Source organism: Lagenorhynchus albirostris, chromosome 16 (assembly GCF_949774975.1).
Source record: "Lagenorhynchus albirostris chromosome 16, mLagAlb1.1, whole genome shotgun sequence".
NCBI classification, from domain to species: Eukaryota; Metazoa; Chordata; class Mammalia; order Artiodactyla; family Delphinidae; genus Lagenorhynchus; species Lagenorhynchus albirostris.
Window position 1 is genome coordinate 52,076,068 of NC_083110.1, and position 27,646 is coordinate 52,103,713.

Sequence of the window (27,646 nt, forward strand, 5' to 3'; positions counted from 1 at the left end):
ACTTTTTAAAAATATATATTTATTTTTTTATTGGTCTTTTTTTAATGGCTGAGTAATATTCCATTGTATAAATACACCACATCTTTTTAAGCCAGTTGTCTGTTGATGGGCACTTGGGTTGCTTCCATGACTTGGCTATTGTAAATGGTGCTGCTGTGAACACTGGGGTGCATTATCTTTTCGAATTAGAGTTTTTGTTTTTTTCTGGGTAAATACCCAGGAATGGAATTGCTGGATCATATAGTAACTCTATTTTTAGTTTTTAAAGGAGTCGCTACTGTTCTCCATAGTGGCTGCACCAATTTATATTCCTGCAGCCAGTGTAGGAGGGTTCCCTTTTCTGCACACCCTCTTCAGCTTTTATTATTTGTAGACTTTTGTTGATAACCGTTTTGACTGGTGTGAAGTGGTACCTCATCGTGGTTTTGATTTGCATTTGTCTAATAGGTAGTGATGTTGAGCAGCTTTTTATATGCCTGTTGGCCATCTGTATGTTGTCTTTGGAGAAATGTCTATTTAGGTCTTCTGCTTTATTATGTTGAGATATGTTCCCTCTACAACCACTTTGGTGAGAGTTTTTTTTTTAATCATGAATGGATGTTGAATTATCATCATACATATATAAGATCCAGAAATCTTTGAAGTTATGTGTGGCAGAATAAAACATCAACAACATGATGTTGATAACAATCTTAATCATGAGCAAAATAGACCAAATTGTGACTTCTTTTGCTAATATACATTTTCCAGCTCTCAAAAAAGTGTATGGCCCTGTGTTCACTGGGTATTTTGGCTTGAAGCCCACCATAGTGTTGCATGGTTACAAAGCAGTGAAAGAAGCCCTGATTGATCTGTGAGAAGAGTTTTCTGGAAGAGGCAGTCTCCCTGTGTCTCAAAGAGTTAATAAAGGACATGGTAGGTGTGCGTGTGCGCATCTTCCGCATTGGTAGTGAGGGTGGGGAGGATGGAAAAGAGGAATTTGAAGAGCCCCCCAGCAGAGCTGGGTCCATCTGCCAGGCTGCCAAGTGTCAGCTCACTCCTCCTTCCCTAGGGCCTCCCTCCTAGTTTCTGTTTCTCCTCCTGGTAGGAATCCTCTTTAGCAATGGAAAGAGATGGAAGGAGATCTGGCGCATCTCCCTCATGACACTGTGGAATTCGGGGTGGGGAAGAAGAGCATTGAGGACCGAGTTCAAGAGGAAACCCACTGCCTTGTGGAGGAGTTGAGAAAAACCAGTGGTGGGTGATGCTACGCTCTGTCACTCTCACCTTAACAGACTGCTGTCTTCTCCAGTGACATCCTAGGAAACATTTCAGGGACAGCCACATCTTTCATATGGGTCATGGTTGTCAGCCCTCCTGTGGAGCGGGGAGAGAGAGGAGAGAGCCTAGAGGGCTTTTGTGTATCTGTGCTTGTTGTGTGTGTACACCCACTGTGGTGCATATAGTGTGAATTAAAGGTCATTTAATCCTATCCTGTCCTGAACTTTTTGTTTTCAAATCATTAGGTCATGAAGGTGGAAGGTTTTGAGTCTCGTTTTTTTCTGGCATTAGAGAATAATGTTTTTTCCCATAGTGTAAATGTGGGTTATGTATTCCAGAACATTTCATCAAGTGGACATGGTGGGAATGACCTCATCACACCCTTATGGAGCGTGAAACAAATGACATGTGCTTTCACTTAACTGGCCTATGTTTGTATGGTCGCCTCAGGCACATGTCTGAGGGTTTCTTCTGAGACCCATTGCCTACTGTTCTGGCCAGTAATGATAATTGTCTATGGTTTTAATTGCTTAGGCATCCCTTAGTGCAGACCTCATCAATTGTGATTTCCTTATAAATAACTGTTTTAAAATTAGCAGCTTCATTTACTTAATGTTGCTCCCTATTTAGTGTTGTTTTATATATTTTAAGAAATAGATGCTGTGGCTTAATCCTGAACATTACACAAATACCAGGTTATAAAATGATCTATTTAAACAGATTTCAACTATTATTAATAACTCATTACCCTGCCTTCCCTATTAGTTTCTTCTGTTTTCAGCTTTCTTTATACTTCCCTCCCCCATTATTGATATAATAATCATGTTTTTTCTTTTCTCTACTTTATGATACTTTGACATTTTGGGGGACTTGCAGACCCAGGGAGCAACTGCCTCTCCCAGGGTTAGCTAATTCTGAGATAGAGCATCGCATCTTGTGTGTGAGCACTCCTTTGATTTTCAAACCAGCCTATCCAAAGCCGATACCCCCAGGAAACCTCCTTTATGAAACCCTCACACGCCAAGCCAATATTCTCCCTGCCCTAAATCAACCCAGGGCCAGTTACAGGACAGCTAGGGACCACCCCTGGGGCCTAGAGCCCTCTGAAATTACCCAAACTATCCAGTCTTAAACTTACTGAGCATACCTACCCAGCCTTGCTCATTTCTTCCATGAAAACCCCAGTAAAGGCTTTGGCCCATGCTCTCCCCTTGTTCCTTCTGCCTCCTGACTGACCTCGGTGCTTCCCCATGTGGCCTTGTGTAGGGTGCCCCCTCCTCTTGGGAAGTATGAGTAATAAACTATCTTATCATCTCCTGATGTGTTGGCCTTACCATCTGAATAAAAGTAAAACCCAAGTACATTTTAAAACAATTGGATGGTAATTGGTAATTTTTTACCAATTTTGGTACTTTGGTAATATTTTACCCCTTACTGTCAGCTGTACTGACCTATGAAGTGCTTGTTAAGATGGATCTTATTTTCCGTCTGAATTCCAAATTACCCTGCTTTGTAAGTCTCTCTCTCAAGTGAAAGGAAAGATTAAAAACCAGATTTTAGCTGTCACACACACAGAAATCTTAAGGCCTTCTCAAATTATCCCCTACCTTCTAAAGTAAAAGTTTTTCTGCAAGCTTAGTGTCTTGGCATGACACTAAGAACCATGACTTGGTTCAGCTGAAAAGGAGCCTGGCATACGAGCACTTAACTAAATAGGTTCCTATTACTTAATTCCCTATCATTTCATCACAACACTTTGATTCAAGTCACCCTTAATTACATGTATGATGTGATTTGGTTTTTTTGCATATAAAGTTTATCGATCATCCGATTATAGCAATTTCATGTAAATATTGACCACTAAAAAAGAAAACTACTTTTCCTCTGCTTTAATTTATTTGTCTGTAAAATGATGGACTTCATCTAAATTCAAATTAAAAAATTTGTAACAACATATGATATTCCATTGATGGCTATATGTAGCAATATCCCAGAATTCCACAAGAGGGCGTGTTCTGTCCAAATAAATTAAATGTGAGGCCTGATTGGTGATGAGGGACACTATTTCCTAGAGCAGGATGTTCCTCCCCACACCTCCTCTCCATACTGCAATAAAGAAACAAAAGGACTCCATTTCTCAATTTAATCTTTCTTGTTTGCCCTGTGATTTGTTGGAAATGCAGAATTCTTACCTATTTTTATTTTAGGCAAACAAATCTGTCTTACAATTCATGTTCATTTGTGTTAGTTTTCTTCTCGTACAACATGGACAGCTTTTGCTTTTTTTTCTTTGTACCATCAAACACCTGACTTTTTCCATAATCTTTCTCTCTTTAATCTTTTCCTTTCCTGATTGTACAAGTTGTTCCTTCAGCTATTCACTATATATAAAATGTTTCCAGGTTCCTAACTATGGCTTCCTTCCTACGTCAGTGCTTAATTGTCTACAGGTTTACCAGACAGACGTGATTTTGCACTGATAGATAACCTGAATAATTGTCTTAAAAAACTGACCCTTAAATTTTTTTCTGTTCTTTCACTCTTCAAAGTAACCAGCACCTTGACTCAAGGCAGTGATGTAAATGGAGTATTTGGAGAACTATTATTAAACAAACTAGGATGGAATGGTCAATTCATGTTTGTTTTTTTTTAACATCTTTATTGGAGTATAATTGCTTTACAATGGTGTGTTAGTTTCTGCTTTATAACAAAGTGAATCAGTTATACTTATACATATGTCTCCATATCTCTTCCCTCTTGCATCTCCCTCCCTCTAACCCTCCCTATCCCACCCCTCTAGGTGGTCACAAAGCACCGAGCTGATCTCCCTGTGCTATGCGGCTGCTTCCCACTAGCTATCTATTTTACATTTGATAGTGTATATATGTCCATGCCACTCTCTCACTTTGTCCCAGCTTACCCTTCCCCCTCCCTGTATCCTCAAGTCCATTCTCTAGTAGGTCTGCATCTTTATTCCTGTCTTGTCCCTAGATTCTTCTGACCATTTTTTTCTTTTTCTTTTTTTTTAGATTCCATATATATGTGTTAGCATATGGTATTTGTTTTTCTCTTTCTGACTTACTTCACTCTGTATGACAGACTCTGGGTCCATCCACCTCACTACAAATAACTCAATTTCGTTTCTTTTTATGGCTAAGTAATATTCCATTGTATATATGTGCCACATCTTCTTTATCCATTCATCTGTTGATGGACACTTAGGTTGCTTCCGTGTCCTGGCTATTGTAAATAGAGCTGCAGTGAACATTGTGGTACATGACTTTTTTTAAATTTTATTTTATTTTTATTTTTGGCTGCGTTGGATCTTCGTTGCTGCGTGTGGGCTTTCTCTAGTTGTGGCGAGCGGGGGCTACTCTTGGTTGCGGTTCGCGGGCTTCTGAGTGTGGTGGCTTCTCTTGTTGTGGAGCACGGTCTCTAGGCGTGCAGGCTCAGTAGTTGTGACACATGGGCTCAGTAGTTGTGGCTCACGGGCTCTAGAGCACAGGCTCAGTAGTTGTAGCACATGGGCTTAGTTGCTCCACGGCATGTGGGATCTTCCTAGACCAGGACTTGAACCCGTGTCCCCTGCATTGGCATTCGGATTCTTAGCTGCTGCGCCACCAGGGAAGCCCCACATGACTCTTTTTGAATGATGGTTTTCTCAGGGAATATGCCCAGTAGTGGGATTGCTGGGTCGTATGGTAGTTCTGTTTTTAGTTTTTTAAGGAACCTCCATACTGTTCTCCATAGTGGCTGTATCAGTTTACATTCCCACCAGCAGTTCAAGAGGGTTCCCTTTTCTCCACACCCTCTCCAGCATTTATTGTTTGTAGATTTTTTGATGATGGCCATTCTGACCGGTGTGAGATGATATCTCATTGTAGTTTTGATTTGCATTTCTCTAATGATTAACGATGTTGAACATTCTTTCATGTGTTTGTTGCCAATCTGTATATCTTCTTTGGAGAAATGTCTATTTAGGTCTTCTGCCCATTTTTGGATTGGGTTGTTTGTTTTTTTGATATTGAGCTGCATGAGTTGCTTGTATGTTTTGGAGATTAATCCTTTGTCAGTTGCTTCATTTGCAAATATTTTCTCCCATTCTGAGGGTTGTCTTTTTGTCTTGTTTATGGTTTCCTTTGCTGTGCAAAAGCTTTTAAGTTTCATTAGGTCCCATTTGTTTATTTTTGTTTTTATTTCCATTTCTCTAGGAAGTGGGTCAAAAAGGATCTTGCTGTGATTTATGTCATAGAGTGTTCTGCCTGTTTTCCTCTAAGAGTTTTATAGTGTCTGGCCTTACATTTAGGTCTTTAATCCATTTTGTCAATTTATGTTTAAGGGAACAGTGATGTGTTGATTTTAAGCATGCTTAAATTTTTGCTGATAGGGAAATTTCTAGGTAGATATTGCTTCAGAGATTCTAAAATTATCTGTTATCCACAACAGAGTTTTATATTTATATCTTAATAGTGTTTTATAAATCTTTTCAATTCTTTAGGGTCACCCTGTGACCCCACTTTCATCCTGGGCTGTGCTCCCTGCAATGTGATCTGCTCCGTTATTTTCCAGAATCGTTTTGATTATACAGATCAGAATTTTCTTAACTTGCTAGGAAACTTTAATGAAAACCTCAGGATTTATGCGCTCCCCATGGATCCAGGTGAGGTCAGGATCCTCTCTTCCTGAGAAATCGTTTATGCTCTTTTCTCTGACAAGTCCAAAATTCTATATGGACCAAGCCATGAAGTGAATGTTTGAAAACTGGACATTTTGGATATTACAACGTGGTAACTCTGGGAATCAGATTCTCCCCTCTCTTTGTTTTTTTTTTTTTTTTTTTTTTTTGCTTGCTCCAGTTTTTTTTTGTTTCTTAATTTCCTGACCAGGGATCAGACCCCTTCCCCCTGCAGTAGAAGTGTGGAGTCTTAACCACTGGACTGCCAGGGAAGTCCCTATAGTTTTTTGTTCGTTTCTTTCTTTTCTTTTTTTTTTTGCCTTCCACAAGCTGTAGCTATTTGTTTATTTAATGACTTTTCTAAACTATTTTTGCAAAGTCTTTTTTTTTTTTTTTTTTTGCCTTGTGTGGTCACTGGAATCTCTGTTCCTTTAGCTTACGTCCAGCTAGTGTTTGGAGAGAGATGTCCTTTTTTTAAGGAGTGATAGATCTTTCTTTTGCTTTTCTTTTTGTTTCATTCTTTTAAATTGAATGAAAGGGTCTTTAAATTCTGTATTGCTTTACAATTTTCAAAAGTTTCACACACATGATTTCATATAATCCTGTAATAACCCTTTTTCCCTCACTACCCCTATACTGCCCCTCCCTCCTTCCCTCTCCCTTCTGATAACCACTAGTTTGTTCTCTATCTGGAGTCTACAGATATTGATATCTTTGAATGTGAGGAGGCAAAAAGAAAAAAAAGATGAAGAGAAAGAGATGGGGAGAGAGAGAGAGAGAAAGGAAGAGAGGAAGGGGGGAGGGAGGGAGGGAGGGAGGAAATAACTCTTCCAGATTGGCTCTGTGCATGTGTGTAGCTTTCTAAATTTTTCAGTATACAGGGGTGCTTTTGAATGTCCTAATTTCCCAAAGGCACTCCCTCTGCAGCTTTTCTTCCTGGAGTTTGACGCTCTGTTGTATGCCTTAACTGTAATATTTTGCCCCAGGTGGCTGTGGGCTGTTTATTAATCTTGCAAGGTTTTTGAGACATCCCTGCTGCATTTCCACTCTAGGTTAGATGAAACAAAAACAAGTGCCTGTGTCAGTCTGTCAGGTGGCCCCAGACAGGTTAGAACACAGAACACAGTCTTCGTGACTGAGGTCTGCTCTGGTCCCTCTGGAACTAGGAACCAGGCTCCCACACCACAAGCTGCCCTTGTTAAGACCACTGCCAAGCCAAGGATGGAAGTGGGACAAGGGCAAAAAAAAAAAAAAAAAAAAAAGAAAAAGAAAAAGAAAAAACAAGCCACAGATCTTTGCTGCCATTTTTTAAGTAGATTTTGACAGTTTCTGCTTGATTTTCTGACATTTGTGTAGAGGGATAGGCCTTTAGAACTGTCTCCTGCATCAGTTTTGCTGATGTTATGCTGTAAGTGAGTGTTTGAACACAGCAGTGCTGCCTTACTGTCATAGAGTGAACATCTGGGAAAGGTGGCTGAGCCTTTATTTTACGAAGAAAAGAAATGCCTGAGTATAAAGCTGGAATTCAGGCCTTGTTGGCTCCCTGGCCAGTGGTTTTTCCACTACCCCCCAAAGCCCAGTTTCCATAAACTACTTTGGTGACTGCCCAAAAGGATGGCCATAGCACTCAGTGGACATCCAGGTCCTTGCTGAAAGGTTTCCATTACCCACAAGGTTTATCCTCAAATATGTAGTGATTTCTTCATCACGTTACTTAGCAGAAATATCCTAATTTAGGAAGGAAGAGAATATCTCTTTCAAGGAGAGACAATGTTTATGAACAGAGGTGCTGCCAGGGAACACTGACTAGGGCAGGGGTGTTTGTTGCTTCAGTTGGGATCCTAGCTGACAGCGTAATTGGGCTTGGGATGGCAAAATGATTGGTTCTATGGTGTATGAATCATAAACAGACACCACAGTTTTGCCCTGTGCTGAGCTGATATGTCCTGTCCTCTGCCTAAATAAAATCACATGATATTAGAAAAGTCACTTACCTGCTCTGGTGCACAGCTGCTTTATCCCTAAAATGCTGAGGTGGGTTTCATGCCATTTTTGCACCCCTCTGAGTTATAATATAGTGATTTTATTTCTGAGGCTGCTTGATAGTAGTAGAAATAGCAGGGAGTGGGTTTGTGCTCCATATCAGGTTACGCAAAAATTCCTTAACCTCTGCCCTCATCTACAAAATGTGAATCATAGTAATTCATCTTATTCTGTGTTTCAAGGTTGTAAGGAAGAATTAATTTAAAAAATGAGAGAATTGATATAAATATGCTTTAATATCATAAGGTTGATGTATGAGTATAGGAAATTGCTATCAACTTTCATCATCTGGTCAGAGTTTTCTCCCTTAAATACTCTAGCAGCATGAAGAATTATTTTACATGTACACTATAAAATGCTCCTCCTGAAGAAAGAGACCATATTTTATTCACTTCAGTTTTTAACCAGGGCTTGGCATATGATAGATATGTCTTCAATATGTGTTTTTAGTTTAATAAATATATTTTTAAAATCTTTAAGGTCTGCAATAATTTCCCTGCTCTCATGGACTATCTCCCAGGGAGTCATAACAAAGTACTTAAAATTTTTGCTTATGTAAAAAGCTATGTTTTAGAGAAATAAAAGAACACCAAGCATCTCTGGACATTAACAATCCTCGGGACTTCATTGATTGTTTCCCGATCAAAATGGAACAGGTAGAATATTAATGACAGATTAATTGTCTGTTTGCCTGAATTTTTTTGTTCATTGACTAGTTCTGTACTTATTAGGGATATTTAAATGGTTACGGACGAAATGCTCGACCAGCACTTTGGGTACTTATGTGTGCATGGATCTGGATTGAGCATCAAAGGAGATTTAAAATTGAATTGTTAAATAACAATACATGGACCCTGTTCGTTAGGTACTAATAGGCTACCTGAGGAGAAGGAGAACATATGTCTCGGGTGAAATGGAAATACAAACAAATGAGAAATACAAAATACTGAGCCATAAAAGGAAGGTGGATGTGATCATTTCACACAGCATGGGGGAGAGTGAGAAGGAAGGGCTTAGCCTGGGTGGGCTTCCTGAATGTCCTGAGGTTTGATGTAGATCTTCAAATATTTGCAATAAGTCATAGGGGAGGGAATTTCAGGTTGGTAGAATGGTGTCGTGAGAGGTTCAGAGGTGTGTTGTGGTAAAGAGACTAGATGGATGGAAGAGAGAAGCCTTAAACGAGTGTAACCAAAAATAAATTTGGACAGATGTGGAGTGGGAGGTTGGTGTCTGTCAAGTAACTGTAAATGTGAATGTTGGCAGGAGAAGTTGTGATTTGATCAGGTAGATGTATGAGCCAGAACAAGAGTAGAATGCAAATAATTACTGGGGAAGATTATCCAGCTGCCAGCACAGTCAGTTTCTGAGCACTTTTAGGACCTTGAAAAGAAATCCTGTATGCTTTAGGAGTCACCCCCTTTCCTCCCCAACCTCCCCAGCTCTAAACATTTCCAATCTACTTTCCATCCCTATAGATTTGCTATTCTGGACATTTCATATTAATGGAATTATACAATATGTATAGTTCATACAATATGTATGATAACATCTTTTGTGTCTAGCTTCTTTCACTTAACAGTGTTTTCAAGGTTCATTGATGATGTATCATATATCAGTACTTCACTCCTTTAAATGGTTGAATGATATTTCAGTGTGGATATACCACATTTTATATATCTGTTTGTTGGTTGATGGACATTTTGGTTGCGTCGCTTTTTGGTTATTATGAATAATGTTTCTGTGGACATTTGTGTACAGGTTTTTGTGTATACATATGTTTTAATTTCTCTTGGGTATATACCTAGTGGTAGAATTGTTGGGTCTATGATAAATTTATATTTAACCTTTGGAGGAAGTGTGGCAGATCAAAGGCTTAATGTAAGAGCTGAAACTATAAAACTCTTAGAAGAAAACTTATGCATAAAATTCCACCATTTTATATTCTCATCAGCAGTGTATGAAGGGTACAATTTATTCACATCCTTTACAGTACTTCTAATTATCTGTCCTTTTTTTTTTTTTTTTTTTTTTTTTTTTTGCGGTACACGGGCCTCTCACTGTTGTGGCCTCTCCCGTTGCGGAGCACAGGCTCTGGACGCGCAGGCTCAGCAGCCATGACTCACGGGACTAGCTGCTCCGTGGCATGGGGATCTTCCCGGACCGGGGCACGAACCCTTGTCCCCTGCATCGGCAGGCGGACTCTCAACCACTGTACCACCAGAGAAGCCCTATTTTATTTTATTTTATATATTTTTTGACCATGCCATGCAGGCATGTAGGATCTTAGTTCCTTGACCAGGGATTGAACCCGTGCCCCCTGCATAGGAAGTGTGGAGTCTTAACCACTGGACCACCAGGGAGTCCCTGTCCTTTTACTTTCTTGATAGTGTGTTTTTTTTTTGATAGTGTGTTTTGAAATTCAGAAGTTTTCGATTTCATGAAATCCAATTTATTAATCTTTTTCGTTGGTTGCCTGTGCTTTTGGTGTCATATCTAAGAAACTGTTATCTAATCCAAGGTCACAATGATTCCCTCCAAGTTTTCTTCTAATAGTTTTATAGTTTTAGCTCTTATATTTAGGTCTATGATCCATTTTAAATCAATTTTTGATAATAGTGTGAGGTATGGGTCCAACTTCATTTTTTTGCATGTGGGTGTCCAGTTGTCCCAGCACCATTTGTTGAAAAGACTATTCTTTTCAGATAGAATGATCTTGGCAACTTCGTTGAAAATTAGTTATAGATGTGAAGGGTTTACTTTTGGACTCTCAATTCTATTCCACTTGTCTATATATCTTGCTCTTTGCCAGTACCACACAATCTTGATTACCATAGCTTTATTGTAATTTTTAATATGGGAAGTGTGAGTCTTCCAATTTTGTTCTTCTTTCCAAGATTGTTCTATCTATTCTTGGTCACTTAAATTTCCACATGAATTTTAGGACAATCTCATCAATTTCTGCAAAAAGCTAACAGTGATTTTGATATGGATCATGTTGAATCTGTAGGTCAGTTCGGGAGTAATGCCATCTTAAGAATACTAAGTCTTTCAATAGATGAACATGGGATGTATTTCCATGTATTTAGTTTTTCTTTAATTTCTTTCAGCAAGGTTTTGTACAGGCTAACTTATTTTTGATAGGCTATGTGTACATAACCACTGATGTTTCAAATTCACTTGAACAGATGGAACTAGTAATAATGGTTTATAAGAACTCTGCTCTCCTTCTTGGCCTCAGAGTAATTTTGAGTTGAAAAGGTTAGAAAACTGTGTGAAGTTGATGTTACCAATGAGGATGACTACTTTTATCTACCAAGTACAACTGTCGATAGGGTTGTCTATCTTAATGGTGTTGGATTACATAATGTTGGGCATGCCACAGGTCATTTGGGGATTATAAGAGCCTTATTAAATTAGTGCCGGTCTAGAGGACTGGATAGGAAGAAATTATTTTTTGGTTTGTTAATGACCTCTGTAGTCATTATTTCAGATTGTCCCATTGTTATTTTCTATTTTGAATCACATATATCCCTCATCTAAACCAACCTTAGTTGTCCCTGTGAAGGGCTTTTACTCTCCCAACTTCTGATTTGTGAGAGCTTTATTCAGTCACTTCCTGACCCTTAGCATCTGCACTTGTTTCCTAGACCAAGTTGCCTATTGCCTCATATCTTGGAATACAGTAGTGGCCAGCCCCGTTTTGTCTTTGTGAATCCATTCTCTTTCTCTATAATCTATTCTAGGATGTGCTGCCATGTTAGTTTTTGCACATTTTCAACTTCATAATGGATCTTTAGGCAACACAGAATCCACATAAATTCTTCAGTGGGAGAAGAGAATTGCAAACTCTTGATTCTGTCTTATAATGGTTTTCAAAATATAGCTCTAATTTGCTCATTTCTATCAATTAAGATTGTGTTTGCCTACCAATAAGAAAAAAAATTAACAAAGGCTTAAAGAAACAGTGGGCTTATTTATCTCACATAGAGAGAGTCTCATGTTGGGCAGTCCAGAGCTAGCCTTGAAGTATCATGGACTCAAGTGCCTTCCATTTTTCTTCGGCATTCTTAAGTATATAGGCTTCATCTTCATGCTCAGATACTCATGTTCCAAGATGACGTCTACACCACCTTCACCTTCATATCTGTGGGTTTTTTTTTTTTTTTTTTTTTTTTTTGCGGTACGCGGGCCTCTCACTGTTGTGGCCTCTCCCGTTGCGGAGCACAGGTTCCGGACGCGCAGGCTCAGCGGCCATGGCTCACGGGCCCAGCTGCTCCGTGGCATGTGGGATCCTCCCAGACCGGGTCACGAACCCGTGTCCCCTGCATCGGCAGGCGGACTCTCAACCACTGCGCCACCAGGGAAGCCCCATATCTGTGTTTTGAGTATGAAGAAAGAAAGGGAGAAACTGGCATCAGTAGGCCATTGGTAAGAAGTGTGTTGCTTGGCCAATGTAGCTGCAAAAGAGGCTTGGAATGAAATTTTTAGGCAAGCAAGGGAAAAGGAGTAGGTAATGAAGATTGTGTCAGCCCAATCCACACACTTTGCCATACTGTACAGTTGTTGTTTCAATACTATACTCCAGTGTCTAAGTTTGCTTAGCTTCATAACAATGTATGTTATTTTGGATTGACTGTAATTATATATGCTGGCAAACTATCAGATAATTACATCAAATAATTCTTAGGAAAAGCACAATCAACAGATGGAGTTTACTTTTGAAAACTTGATAGCCACTGTAACTGATTTGTTTGGAGCTGGGACAGAGAAAACGAACGCCACGCTGAGATATGGGCTTCTCCTCCTGCTAAAGTGCCGAGAGGTCACAGGTATGAGCAAGATGGTGGGCAGAGTGAATTTCAGAGAAGATATTGGGTCCTCCATCTTATTTCTCTTAGAGAAGCTTTATTTTTGAAATTTCTGTGCCACCAGCTATAAGTTTAAAATTAAAATATTTTAAAAAGGTTAAATTTGTACAATAGGGGAGAAGGACTGAGAAAAGTGAAGACAGTGTGAGCAGTAGCAAAGGCAGTAAAGCTATGGATTTCATCAATAAAAAATTCTGGATAAGTGTCTGGACTTCATGGGAAGGGATTTGCAGCAGGCACAGCCAGCATAAATTGGCCTAGGATTGAATATTAGTTTTTCTTAAGAAGAGTCCACTTTGAATGGTAGGTATGTTTTTGCAGAAATCTTTCCTTATTCTGAATATGCAGCATTCTAATGCTAGGGTAGGGGAGATGGGAACTATATTTGTTGAAGTATAGCATAAATTCTAGAAATTTGGTAAGAAAGGCTGAGAAAATGTCCACAGTCTGGGAAGTTCTTTACAAGGTTAGATTTAGAAAAAGATCTATGCTATTTAGACAAAAGAAGTGCCTAAAGGAATTTTTTCCCTTTTGAACAACTTTAATTTTTCCCATTTTATTGAGATATAATTAACAAATATAAATTTATATATTTAAGGTGTACAACATGATTTCATATTGCGAAATCAAATTGCAAAATGATTTCCACAATCGAGCTAATTAACTACTCTTAGCAAAGTTGAGGTATACAATACAGCATTGTTAACTATGGTCACCATGTTGTATTGATACTTTAGATCCCCAGAACTTGTTCATATTATAACTGAAAGTTTGTACCCTTTGACCAACATCTCCCCATTTCCCCCACCCCAGCCTCTGACAACCATCCCTCCACTCTTTGTTTCTATGAGTTTGACTTTTTTATATTTCACATGTAAGTTAGATCATGCAGTATTTGTCTTTTTGTGTCTGGCTTACTTTTTCTTAGCATAATATCCTCCAGGTTCATTCACGTTGTTGCAAATGGCAGGATTTTCACCTTTATTGGCTGAATAATATTCTGTTGTATACATCATCTTTTCTTTATCTATTTATCCATTGATAGACACTTAGGTTGTTTCCATATCTTGGCTATTGTGAATAATGTTGCAGTGAACATGGGAATGCAGATATCTCTTTGAGATACTGATTTCATTTCCTTTGGATATATACCCAGAAGTGAAATTGTTGGATCACATGGTAGTTCTGTTTTTGATTTTTTGAGGAACTTTTATGCTGTTTTCCATGATGGCTGTACCAGTTTACATTTCCATCAACAGTGTATAAGGGTTTCCTTTTTTCCACATCCTCACTAATACTTGTTATCTCTTGTCTTTTTGGTAATAGCCATACTAACAGGTGTATGGTGATATCTCATTTCCCTGATGTCGAGTACCTTTTCGCATACCTGTTGGCCATTTGTACGTCTTCTTTGGAAAAATGTTTATTCAGGTCTTTTACCCATTTTAATTGGGTTATTATTACTGTTATTATTATTAGCTATTGAGTTGTTTGAGTTCCTTATATAATTTGGGTATTAACACCTTGTCAGATATATTTCACAAATATTTTCTCCCATTCTGTAGGTTGCCTTTTCATTTTGTTGATTGTTCCTTTTCCTGTGTAGAAGCTTTTTTATACTGATGTAGTCTAACTTGTTTATTTTTGCTTTTATTGCCTGTGTGTTTGGTGTCGTATCAAAAATTATTGCCAGGACCATGTCAAGGAACTTTTCCCCTATGTTTTTTACTAGGAGCTTTATGATTTGAGGTCTTACATTTAAGTCTTTAATCCATTTTGAATTAATTTTTATGAATGGTGTAAGATAAGGATCAAATTATATTCTTTTGTATGTATCCAGTTTTCCCAGCACCATTTATTGAATGAATCCAGTTTTCCCAGCACCATTTATTGAAGAGACTGTCATTTTCCCACTGTGTATTCTTGGCACCCTTGTCAAAGAGAGTGACTGTAGATACATGGATTTACAGATCTTTCTCAACTTACAATGGGGTTACATCCCAGTGAACCCATTTTAAGTTGAAAATGTTATATGTCAAAAATGTGCTTAATACATCTAACCTACTAAATAACATAGTTTAGTTTAGCCTACCTTAAACATGCTTAGAGCACATACATTAGTCTATAGTTGGGCAAAATCACCTGCTACAAAGTTTATTTTATTATAAACATTGAATATCTCATGTAATTTATTGAATACTGTACTGAAAGTGAGAAACAGAATAGTTGTATGGGTACAGAATGTGGTTGTAAATGTATTGGTTGTTTATCCTCATGATTGCATGGCTGACTGGGAGCTGTGGCTTGCTGCTGCCGCCCAGCATTATGAGAGAGTATCATACTGCATATTGCTAGTCTAAGAAAGGACCAAAATTCAAAATTCCAAGTACAGTTTCTACTCAATGCATATGGCTTTTCTACCATTGTAAAGTGGAAAAAACTGTAAATAGTACTGTCATAATTTGGGGACCATCTGTATTTCTGCTGTATTCATGATGTTCCATTGATCTATGTGTCTGTTTTTATGCCAGTATTCTACTGTTTTTATTACTGTATCTTTGTAATATAGTTTAAAATCAGAAAGTGTGGTGCCTCCAGCTGTGTTTTTCTTTCTCAAGATTGGTTTGTTCAAGGTTTTTTTGTGGTTCCATATGAATTTTAAGATTCCTTTTTCTATTTCTGTGAAAATGTCATTAGAATTTTGATAAGGATTACATTGAATCAGTAGATTGCTTTAGGTAATGTGGACATTTAGAGAATATTTATTCTTCTAATCCATGACTGCAGGATATCTTTTTATTTGTGTTTCTTCCATTCGTTTTAATCAGTGTTTTATAGTTTCTGATGTACAGATCTTTCACCTCTTTGGTCAAATTTATTACTAAGTATTCTGTTCTTTATGATGGTTTTATAAGTGGATTTTTTTTTTTTTTGCGGTATGCGGGCCTCTCACTGTTGTGGCCTCTCCCGTTGCGGAGCACAGGCTCCGGACGCGCAGGCCCAGTGGCCATGGCTCACGGGCCCAGCCACTCCATGGCATGTGGGATCCTCCCGGACCGGGGCACGAACCCGTGCCCCTGCATCGGCAGGTGGACTCTCAACCACTGCGCCACCAGGGAAGCCCTAAGTGGATTATTTTTATCATTTCTCTCTCAGATAGTTCATTGTTAGTATATAGAAACATAACTGATTTCTATACACTAAGTTGTATCTTGCTATTTTACTGAATTTGTTTATTCTAACAGTTTTTGGTGTAGTCTTTAGGATTTTCTACATATAAGATCCTATCATTGTAAATAGAGACAATTTAACTTCTTCCTTTACAAAATCGATGCCTTTATTTTTCTGGTCTAATTGCTTTGGCTAGGACTTCTAGTACTATGTTAAATAAAAGTGGTGAGAGTAGGCATCCTTGTCTGGTTCCTGATCTTAGAAGAATAGCTTATAGTAATATTAATCAAAGAATTATATTTGCTTAATTGGAATAATATCAGAAAACACCTTTTGATGAAAATCCATCAATGTTGGTATAAATGGGTTAAAATATTCTTTAATAAACTGAGAGTTAAAAGGTTCTGGCTCAAAAGAGCAGGAACAAAATGGTGGGGTCATAATTTCATGTACTATTTGTTTCCCACTCACACTGGATTAAAAACATCATGCTATACATTTCATTTGGTCTCCAATATTCATTAAAAATTATAAATGGTTTAAAATAAATACAATTATACAGCTAATATATTTTACCTCTTAAAAAAATAATAGCTTATAGCATTTTACCTTTTTTTGGTTAACCATCCACTCTTCCCTTATTTATTTATTTTAAAATTAAATGCTTTATTGATGTAACATTGGTTTATAACATTATATATGTTCCATGTGTACAACATCACATTTTGTATACACTGCAGTGTGCTCACCACCAAAAGTTTAGTTTCCATCCGTTCACCATACAGTTGACCCCCTTTACCCATCTTGCCCTCCCTTCACTCTGCTTCCCTTCTGGTAACCACTACTCCGTTCTGTGTATCTATGTTTTTGTTTTTGTTTGTTTGTTTGTATATTCCACATGTGAATGGAACCATACAGTATTTGTCTTTCTCTGACTGGCTCATTTCACTTAGCATAATACCCTCAAGGTCTACCCATGTTGCAAATGACAAGATTTCTTTCTTTCCTTCCTTTCTCCCTCCCTCCCTCCCTCCTTCCTTCCTTCCTTCCTTCCTGTCTGTCTGTCTCTCTCTCTCTCTCTTTCACTAAGTAGTATTGCATTGTATATATACCACATCATCTTTATCCAGTCATCTGTTTATGGCCACATAGGTTGTTTCCATATCTTGGCTATTTTAATGCTGCAGTGAACATAGCAGTGCATATATCTTTTTAAATTAGTGTTTTCATATTTTTTGTATAAATACCCAGAAATGAAGCAGATCTCCATACTCTTTTCCATAGTGGCTGAACCAGTTTACATTTCCACCAACAGCATATGGGGATTTCTTTGTCATTGACTTTTGGCAGTTTTAATATAATGTGTCTTGGAGAAGGTCTTTTTGCATTGAGGTAATTAGGTGTTCTCTTAGCTTCATGCACTTATATATCCAGTTCCTTTCCCAGGTTTAGGAAGTTCTCAGTTATTATTTCTTTAAATGAACTCTGTTCCCTTCTCCCTCTCTTCTCCTTGTGGGATACCCATTATCCTTATGTTGTCCTTCCTAATAGATTCCAATAGTTCTTTTAGAATTTCTTCAATTTTTTTTAACACCCTATTTCTCTCTCCTCTTCAACCAGAATCATGTCTAGGTTTCTATCTTCGGGCTCCCTAATTCTCTCTTCCATGGGGTGCCCTATTTCCAATGCTTTATAACAGCGGTCCCCAACCTTTTTGGCATCAGGAACGGGTTTCGTGGAAGACAGTTTTTCCACAAACGGGGGCAGTGGGTGATGGTTCAGGCAGTCATGTGAGCGATGGGGAGCGATGGGGATCGGCAGATGAAGCTTCGCTCACTGGCCCACCACTCACTTCCTGTTGTGCGGCCCGATTCCTAACAGGTGGCCCAGGGGTTGGGGACGCCTGCTTTATAATGTGTTGTTCATCTCATTTATTGCATGCTTCAGCTCCAGATTTTTTTTTTTTAATGTTTCAGTCTCTTTGGTAAGGTATTCTTTCTATTCATTAATTTCATTCCTTAGCTCATTGAACTGCCTGTCTGAGATTTGCTGTATCATGTTGAGTTTGAGTTTCTTCACGACAGCTGTCTTGAATTGTCTATCAATTAGATCTCAATATTCTGTAATTTTCAGTTTGGCTTCTGGAGAATTTTTATGCCATTGTTACGATGGTGCTTGATGAGTTGTTCTTCTACTGGTGCATTTGAAGTAGCAAACACCTTTCTTCATTAGGTAAAGGTGTTTTATCTTTCTTTTAACCTTGTTTCTAACAATTCAACAGGTTTGTAATTGGAGGCCTTTTTGTTTGTTTGTTTTCAGTAGATGACACTATAGCACAGGTTTTTGGTTTCTCTTACTTCAGCTGCCTCTGGCTATATTTGAGAATTGGCACTTTCCACCCCACTGCCTTTGCCAGAGGTGTTGTTCGGTGCCCTCATTGTCACTACTGGTGCCTCATTGTCACTGGTGCCTTGCTGTTGCTGGTGTCACTGCTATTGCTGGCATTGCCGCCTGGGGCACCAGAAGGGCAGGCACCTTGTCCAGGGTCGTCTGGGCTGTGGGCTTCACTGCCGAGGGGGGAGGGTGGGAGTTGGAGGGCAGTTGGAGCTATGGTCACCTCTGCTGCATTAGGGGCTTTCAGGTTCATGGGTGCTGCTGCTGTGGGCGGGAGGGTGGGGGTCCAGAGTTGCAGGTGCTTCCACAGCTGACGGGACAGAGTCACAGGTCCTGCTGCCACTTCTCAGTTCCCTGTGGCTGTGGGTGCTGTTGTGACTGGGAGGTCAGAATTGTGTGCAATGCCCCCTTGCTACTCCTGGATTCTCTGGGGCTGTGGGCTTAGATGCCATGACTGGGTGCCAGGATCTCAGGCATTGCCTCACCTGTTCTCTCCATTCTGCCTCCCCTATGTGTTCCAATCCACCCACCTTTAAATGTAGAGAAGTGTGGAATTCTCTGGCATCCTCATGTGTTGGGCAGAGTTCCCTTTGTTGAGTTATGGACGTTTAACTGGTTGTAGATTGAAGGTGGGGACAAAGGGAGTGTCTCACACTGCTGTAATGCTGATGTCACTCCCCTCACCGTTGAGTATGTTAGCCCTGGGCTTGTCATATACGTTGAGATACATTCCTTTATTTTGTTGAGATACATTCCTTCTATACATAATTTGTTGGGAGGAGTTTTTATCATGAAAGGATGTTAAATTTTGTCCAATGTTTTTTCTCCATCTATTAAGATGACAGTATGATTTTTATCCTTTATTCTATTAATGTGGTACATCATATTTATTATTTTGCATATTTTGAACCACCCATATATCTCAAGGATAAATCCGGCTTAATCATGGTGTGTGATCCTTCTTTTTTTTTAAATTTTTTTAAAAATTTATTTATTTTATTTATTTATTTTTGGCTGTGTTGGGTCCTCGCTGCTGTGCACGGGCTCTCTCAAGTTGAGGCGAGCAGGGGCTACTCTTCATTGTGGTGCACTGGCCTCACTGCGGCGGCCTCTCTTGCTGCGGAGCACAGGCTCCAGGCACGTGGGCTTCAGCAGTTGTGGCTCACAGGCCCAGCAGCTGTGGCTCGCCAGCTCTAGAGCGCAGGCTCAGTAGTCGTGGCATATGGCTTAGTTTCTCCGCGGCATGTGGGATCTTTCCGGACCAGGGCTCGAACCCATGTCCCCTGCATTGGCAGGCGGACTCTTAACCACTGCGCCCCCAGGGAAGCCCGGTGTGTGATCCTTCTAATGTGCTCTTGTATTCAGTTTGCTAGCATTGTGTTGAGAATTTTTGCATCTATGTTCATCAGGAATATTGGCCTGTAATTTTCTTTTTTTGTACTTATGTCACACTTAAAAAGCAATTTTATTATTCCAGAAGTCTGAGTCCAGAAAAATGGTGTTTGCCGTAAGAATTTCCTTTCAGGGCAATAGTTTTAACTTTTATGAACAATTTTTTTTTAAATTAAAAAAAAATCTTTAAGCAAATTATGTTTTTCTGGGTCAGAACCCCATTGAAATGATGATAAATTAATTACAAATGAGAGTTATTCCTGAAGATTCAGGAGATCTCATGTAGGAAAATGGAGGTTTCAGAGAGGGTGCTGGGCACAAGGTTTAGAAAACTTCTATTTCAAAATGGACTAGGTGGATAAAGCAGTTGGGAGAGGAGACACCAAGAACAAAAGAGAAATGATAAATTGAGGCTTCCCAGTAATTAGAAAATTAATTACTAAGAGTTTGAAACATCTGCCTGAGCATTTGCAATAATTCTAAATTGGCATCTAAAAATTAGGAATTGAAATACATGTTAAAAGACCAAGAATGTACAAAAGAGTCAACATAATCATAGTTGTCTTAGTCATAATGATATAAACAATGAATAGTGATATAATAAAAAATTGTGATATAAATATATTGTGGAAAATTGAGTGAGGGGAAGTTGTGTGTGTGTGTGTCTGTGTCTGTGTCTGTTTGTGGGTACTTATTTTGTATGGGGTGGTGGTTGAGATGTAAGCCCTCATCTCACTTATCAGAAAGTCATTATACATTGTCTAAAAATGGATAAATCAGGAAATAAAAGTAGTAATTTTTAAAATAAATTTATCTATTTTTTATTTTTGGCTGCATTGAATCTTCATTGCTATGTGCAGGCTTTCTCTAGTTGTGGCGAGTGGGGGCTACTCTTCATTGCAGTGCGAGGGCTTCTCATTGCGGTGGCTTCTCTTGTTGCAGAACATGGGCTCTAGGCATGCGGGCTCAGTAGTTGTGGCTCGCGGGCTCTAGAGTGCAGGGTCAGTAGTTGTGGCGCACGGGCTTAGTTGCTCCACGGCATGTGGGATATTCCCGGACCAGGGCTCGAACCTGTGTCCCCTGCATTGGCAGGCAGATTCTTTAACCACTGCACTACCAGGGAAGCCCTAGTAATTATTTAGAAATATGAAATTTAAATTTCAGAAGAAACTGCTAGAATGTTTCAAAGTGGCCACCTTTGGGAGGAGTATGAGGATTAAAGAAGATAGCATTCAAAGTTGCAAATAAATACACAACACATGTACAGTCACACAAACCATACATACATATACATCAGTTACAGAATTTGATTTTTAAAATGAAATTAATACTTGATTCCTGTTTTTTCTTTCTGCGAGGACAGTAATTTCTTGAGTTAATAATGTAATATTTAGGAAGCCGGAAAAAAGCAAGTTCCTGGTGCAGAGGTTGCTCTGCAGCATAATTTAGGCATCGGAGGAGCAGTAGTGGTCACGCTGTACAAGATGGGTTTTCCTGAAGCTGCTGGTTCTTTTAGAACTCATCAAACTGAGGCTGCTCCAACCAGCTCTGCAGTTGATGGATTTAAGGCAAATCTTGTCTTTAAGGAGATTGAGAAGAAGCTTGAAGAGGAAGGGGAGCAGTTTGTGAAGAAAATCGGTGGTATTTTTGCCTTCAAGGTGAAGGATGGCCCTGGAGCTAAAGAAGCCATCTGGGTGGTGGACGTGAAGAATGGCAAAGGATCAGTGCTCCCTAACTCAGATAAGAAGGGCGACTGCACAATTACAGTGGCTGACTCGGACTTACTGGCTTTGATGACTGGTAAAATGAATCCTCAGTCGGCCTTCTTTCAAGGTAAATTGAAAATCACTGGCAACATGGGTCTGGCTATGAAGTTACAAAATCTTCAGCTTCAGCCAGGCAAAGCTAAGCTGAGAAGAACTCTCTTTGCTTAACTTTGAAAATCAAGATGAGATATATAGATATATGTCCATATATTTCATTGTCAGAACTTAGATTGAAACTACACATTGGCAAATAGCGTATTTGTTTTTAAATGGGTGTGACCAATCCTGTTTTTCCTAAGCTCTGGGTGAATAGAACCTGATGGTGTACTACTGCTTTGCTGAATTGCGTACAACTGTGCATTACAAAGTTAATATGGTAATTATGGTTTGGGGTAAAATTGAGTTTTAGAATAAAATTAGGAATAGCAAAATCCAAAAACTATGTAAACAAAAGCTCTCATTTTGCTTATAAAGTATATTTGAGGGGTTTCCCTGGTGGCGCAGTGGTTGCGAGTCCGCCTGCCGATGCAGGGGACAGGGGTTCGTGCCCCAGTCCGGGAGGATCCTACATGCCGCGGAGCAGCTGGGCCCGTGAGCCATGGCCACTGAGCCTGTGCGCCTGGAGCCTGTGCTCCGCAACGGGAGAGGCCACAACAGGGAGAGGCCCGCGTACTGCAAAAAAAAGAAAAAAATGAAAGTATATTTGAGGATTATTCTGCTGAAGACTCAATTTAAGTTTTCCTTGGGAGAACTAGGGAAGAAACAGAATACCAGTAGCTGGCCAGTAATTAGTGTTGTGCACTTAATGACCTTAATCTGTTTTCCACTGATAATTTATAAAATTCTGTACTGGGATTTTTAAAAAAAAAATCTTTACAGTTTTGCATTTCATGCCATCAAAACAGTATTTTCTTCCAAATCAAAGAAATATGATCAAGGCTGGGGAGAAAAAATATATAGCTGGAAAAAGGCCTATTTTTTAAAACAAAAATATTTTTAAGTGAGTTTCCTTCTTGGAAAAAAAATCAATGTATTAGAATCATAAAACACTGTTGTTAAAAATAATTGAACAAATAAATTTTGTTTTGACATGCACAGTTTTCAAATTATAATCTCGTATTAATTTAATTAAATTTGTAAAACTCTCTTCCTTTGTTATAATTTTCCCTTTTCATATGTTTAGTTGAACAAGCCACATTTAATTTACCTTCCTAGTTTTTTTTTTTTCTTTTTTTTTTTTTTTGCGGTACGCGGGCCTCTCACCGCTGCGGCCTCTCCTGCTACGGAGCACAGGCTCCGGACACGCAGGCCCAGCGGCCAGGGCTCACGGGCCCAGCCGCTCCGCGGCATGTGGGATCTTCCCGGACCGGGGCACGAACCCGTGTCCCCTGCATCGGCAGGCGGACTCTCAACCACTGCGCCACCAGGGAAGCCCCTTCCTAGTTTTTTTAGTTCAATTTAAAGGAATACTACTTTTTATTCTTTTTTTTTTTTAAAGGTAAATTTCATATTAGACTTTGTCATGTGATGTGTTTTCCCTATTTTTACCTTCCTAGTTTTTCTAATGCTAATGTTATTTCTAATAACTCGGTAAGATGTGGGGTAAAATAATGTTTTCGGAAGAATGTTTAATAGAAAATTAAAATAGCTCTTCCTCAAAAAAAAAGTAATATTTATATTTGAAGCATTTCATAATTTCTATTCGTATTAATGATCCTGTATGCTAATATATAGGTGTGCACAGGTTTATCTCAAAGCCTAGCTTGTATGAAAGTCATTTGTACCTATATTATGGCAACTCACTCTGTATGTCTAGGTGTCCTTCTGGACCTGTAATTGATGTTTATAATGATGTTGGAACACCTTCACAGAGTTTTATGTAACTCTTAATTGGTATGCAAATGTGGTATGTATTTTCCTGTTTTTCCATCAGTCTCACTTGTGTCTTATCAGCTAAAGTCCAGAAAGAGATTGACTGTGTGATTGGCAGACACCAGAGTCCCTGCATGCAGGACAGGAGCCACATGCCCTACATGGATGCTGTGGTACATGAGATCCAGAGATACATTGACCTTATCCCCACCAACCTGCCCCATGCAGTGACCCGTGATGTTAAATTAAGAAACTGTTTCATCCCCAGGGTCAGATTTGTTTCTCCTGCTGTGGCCTCAATGCTCTTGAAGTTCCCATATTCACAGTATGGTTGCAGTCCTTAAGATGAGAGAATTGCAAAAGTCATGCATGGGGTAGCCTGATGGGTTTTGTGTTGTTTCCAGTTTGTGGCTATAAATCTTTATGACAGATCTTGATTATCTGGCTAAGTCTCCCATATTTGTTCTGCTTCTTTAATATTGTTTTGTCTACTCTTAGCAGTTTACATTTCCAGATAAATTTTAGTATCCATTTGTCAGTTACCCAAAACACTCAGCTATGATTTTTATCAGATTGATATTAAATCAATTTGGAAAGAATTGACATCTTGACATGTTGAATCTTTCAATTCACAGATACAATTTATTTGGGCTTTCTTTAATTTTTCAGTACTGTTTTGTTTGCAGTACAGTGGCTTGCACATCTGTTATGTTTTTCTCAGATAAATAATATTTCTGATGTTATTATATGTTGTATAATTTTATTTTGTTTTTGTTTTTTATTTTTTGGTCATGCCATGGTGCGTGTGGGATCTTAGTTCCTGGACCAGGGATCGAACCCACGTCCCTTGCATTGGAAGTGTGGAGTCTCAACCCCTGGACCACCAGGGAACTCCCTACATTGTATAATTTTAAAAATGTCTTTTCCACTTTTTTGCTATATGGAAATATATTTGATTTTATTTTGATGACCTTATATCTAGCAACCTTTCTAAATTCATTTATCATTGCTAATAATTTGTGGATTGATTTGTAATTTTTATATATACAATTTTGCCACCTGGTTTAATATTTGTTTTATCTTCCAATTCTCATGACTTTAATTTTCTTTATTGCATTATCACACTGGCAGGATTTCCAGGATAGTGTTGAACAGAAGTGGTGATAGTGGCCATTGTTTAATTTATGATATCCAGGAAGAGGTGAGGGCTTAATATCTCATCATTGAGAATGATATTTTATGTATATTTTTGTAAATATTAAAAAAAGCAGATCAGGGAAATATTCCTAATCTTATTTTTGTATGAAATTTTGGGATGAACTTTATTTTTTATTTTTTTGCGGTACACGGGCCTCTCACTGTTGTGGCCTCTCCCGTTGCGGAGCACAGGCTCTGGATGCGCAGGCTCAGCGGCCATGGCTCAGGGGCCCAGCCGCTCAGTGGCATGTGGGATCTTCCCAGACCGGGGCACGAACCCCTGTCCCCTGCATCGGCAGGCGGACTCTCAACCACTGTGCCACCAGGGAAGCCCGAACTTCATTTTTTAAGAGCAGTTTTGGGTTCACAGCAATATTAAGCTGAAGATACAGAGATTTCCTATATACTCCCTGCCTCGACACAGGCATAGATAGCCTCACCCATTATCAATATCCTCTACCAGAGTGGTGCATTTTTTACAGTTGATGAGCCTGTTTTGGCACATCATTAGCATCCAAAGTTCATCGTTTTCATTAGGGTTCACTCTTGATGTTGTACATTCTATGAGTTTGGGCAAGTGTATAATGACATGTGTCCATCATTGTGGTATCATATAGAGTCGTTTCACTGCTCTAGAAATCCTCTGTGTTCTGTATCTTCATCCTTCTCTCCCCCAAACCCCCAGCAACCACTTTATACCCATTGATTAGAAACACCCCATTTTCCCGTCCCCTGCTCTTCGCAATCTGTATAATGTTTTCATAATTGTGTGTACAAAATTTGACCAAATGTAGTCTCTGCATTTGTTTATATGGCATATATTTTATTCTCTGTCTCTCTGTTGGGGTCTGTGTCTGTCTCTCATATATAAAAAGCTCAATTTGGTTTGCTACATTTTATTGAGAACATTTGTATTTATATTCACAAGAGACTGGTCTGCAATTACTCTTTCTCAAAGAATTTTTAATAAGACTTCTGATATCAAGGTAATGCTGGCCTCATAAAATAAGGTGGGTAACTTTCCATATTGTGGGTATATTTTTATTATATATATATAATTGCCCCCTTTTCTTTTCTTTTGGTGTTTGCTTAGTTCTGTCTTCCCTGAACCTGATACATTTTGCTTAAGCTCAGATATTGCATAAGAAATGCAGTCTCAGGTGATGTTTATCTTCTTCCAGAAAGTTTTCATCTTTCCTTCACTAGGCGGACAGAATTACATAACACCTCCTGTTTCAGAATTGGATATTAACACAGTCAGATATTGACTGTAGATGCCAGTTAACCTTTCCAAGTTTCTTCTGTCTCTGGAATCTGGAGATTAATTTTTTTAAAAAAATAATTCTTTCTTTCTTTATTTATTTTTGGCTGTGTTAGGTCTTTGTTTCTGTGCGAGGGCTTTCTCCAGTTGCGGCAAGCGGGGGCCACTCTTCATCGTGGTGCGCGGGCTCTCACTATCGCGGCCTCTCGTTGCGGAGCACAGGCTCCAGACGCGCAGGCTCAGTAGTTGTGGCTCACGGGCCCAGTTGCTCCGTGGCATGTGGGATCTTCCCAGGCCAGGGCTCGAACCCATGTCCTCTGCATTAGCAGGCGGACTCTCAACCACTGCGCCACCAGGGAAGCCCTGGAGACTAATTTTTGTCTGCAGCTTTCCAGTGCTTTCTAACACATGGTTTCTATTTTTATTCAGACTTTATAGTTGGTATCCTACAAGCTGCTGCCATTTGAAGCCTGCATGTGTTATTGTACATAAAAATAAGATGACTGAAATGTCTACTTTGAGGGGAGAAGGATCGTGAGTTTATTAAGGTTGAAATTACTATTGCTGTCTTCTGGGGAAGAGGGAATTGTGCATATCTGCGTTGTCCCATATGGTAGCCACTAGCCACATGTGCCTAGTGGGTGCCTGAAATGTGATGAGTGCAACTGAGGAACTGAATTTTAAATTTTATTTACTTTTGATTAGCTTTACTTTAAATATACCTAGCTATGGATCACTGAAAGCTACTGTGTTAGAGCTGATCTAAGTTGTTTTTTTTTTCCTGTAACGTGGGTTTAGAAATCCCTCCTCCTTAATTCTGCAGTACTAAAAACCTGGAAAATTGAAAACAAATATATAAGTTTGATGCAATTTCATTTGGTGGTCAAAACCTTACTTGAACTGAAGTGAATCTATATATATTCCTTATTTATGCCACTTTATGTGAATATTCATGTCCTGCTGAAGACATTTGTGAACTGTTGATAAAACTAACCTTGCTTACCTCAAAATGTTACAAGAATTAAACCAGGTAACATGCAAAATACAAGCTAAAACTATGAGACACTATTTTCATATATCAGTGTGATGAAGTCAAAGGCTGAGAAAACCTTTTATTAGAGAGGATATGTGTAAACAAGTACTTTCAAGTGCCACTGGCAGGATTATAAATAAGTACATCTTTTTTGGGGGGGACATTTTGACAATATCTATTAAAAAATATAGTATCTTATAATGCAAGAATTATAATTCTTGGAATCTACTACAAGTGCTAATGAAGGAATGTCCAAAAAATTCATCCTTGCATCATTGCTTGTAATAAAAAAATATTTTGAGCTATCTAAATGTTCATTAGTAGTGTCATGGCACATTTATATTATGTAGCATGATAAGGCAGTTGTACATGTGTTGACATGGGACAATATCTAAATTAGTATTTTTTAAAATTAATTTATTTTTGGCTACATTTGGTCTTCGTTGCTGCACGCAGTCTTTCTCTGGTGACGATGTGTGGGCTTCTCATTGCAGTGGCTTCTCTTGTTGTGGAGCACAGGCTCTAGGCACGCGGGCTTCAGTAGTTGCAACGCGTGGGCTCAGTAGTTGTGGCTCGTGGGCTGTAGAGCGCAGGCTCAGTAGTTGTAGCACACGGGCTTAGTTGCTCCACGACATGTGGGATCTTCCCGGACCAGGACTCGAACCCATGTTGCCTGCATTAGCAGGCGGATTCTTAACCACTGCGCCACCAGGG

At 39.1% G+C, this 27,646-nt stretch overlaps 2 protein-coding genes across 2 annotated transcripts in view; both read left to right on the top strand.

The window, feature by feature from the left end:
- LOC132506934 (cytochrome P450 2C18-like) overlaps nucleotides 1-27,646 on the top strand; it is a 75,943-nt gene that overhangs the window by 20,600 nt on the left and 27,697 nt on the right. Inside the window, 9 exon segments of the mRNA XM_060125763.1 lie at nucleotides 763-915; nucleotides 1,088-1,147; nucleotides 1,150-1,236; nucleotides 5,759-5,898; nucleotides 5,900-5,920; nucleotides 8,459-8,549; nucleotides 8,552-8,634; nucleotides 12,666-12,807; nucleotides 23,523-23,710. Coding sequence (XP_059981746.1) covers nucleotides 763-915; nucleotides 1,088-1,147; nucleotides 1,150-1,236; nucleotides 5,759-5,898; nucleotides 5,900-5,920; nucleotides 8,459-8,549; nucleotides 8,552-8,634; nucleotides 12,666-12,807; nucleotides 23,523-23,710 — 965 coding nt within the window.
- On the top strand, nucleotides 21,238-22,041 carry LOC132507061 (sterol carrier protein 2-like). The gene has a single exon (XM_060126051.1). The coding sequence runs from the start codon at nucleotides 21,288-21,290 to the stop codon at nucleotides 21,735-21,737; it is 450 nt and encodes a 149-aa protein (XP_059982034.1). The 5' UTR covers nucleotides 21,238-21,287; the 3' UTR covers nucleotides 21,738-22,041.

Excerpts from the sequence above, each read along its gene's own strand:
- LOC132507061 (XM_060126051.1), top strand. The coding sequence starts at position 21,288 with ATGGGTTTTCCTGAAGCTGCTGGTTCTTTTAGAACTCATCAAACTGAG.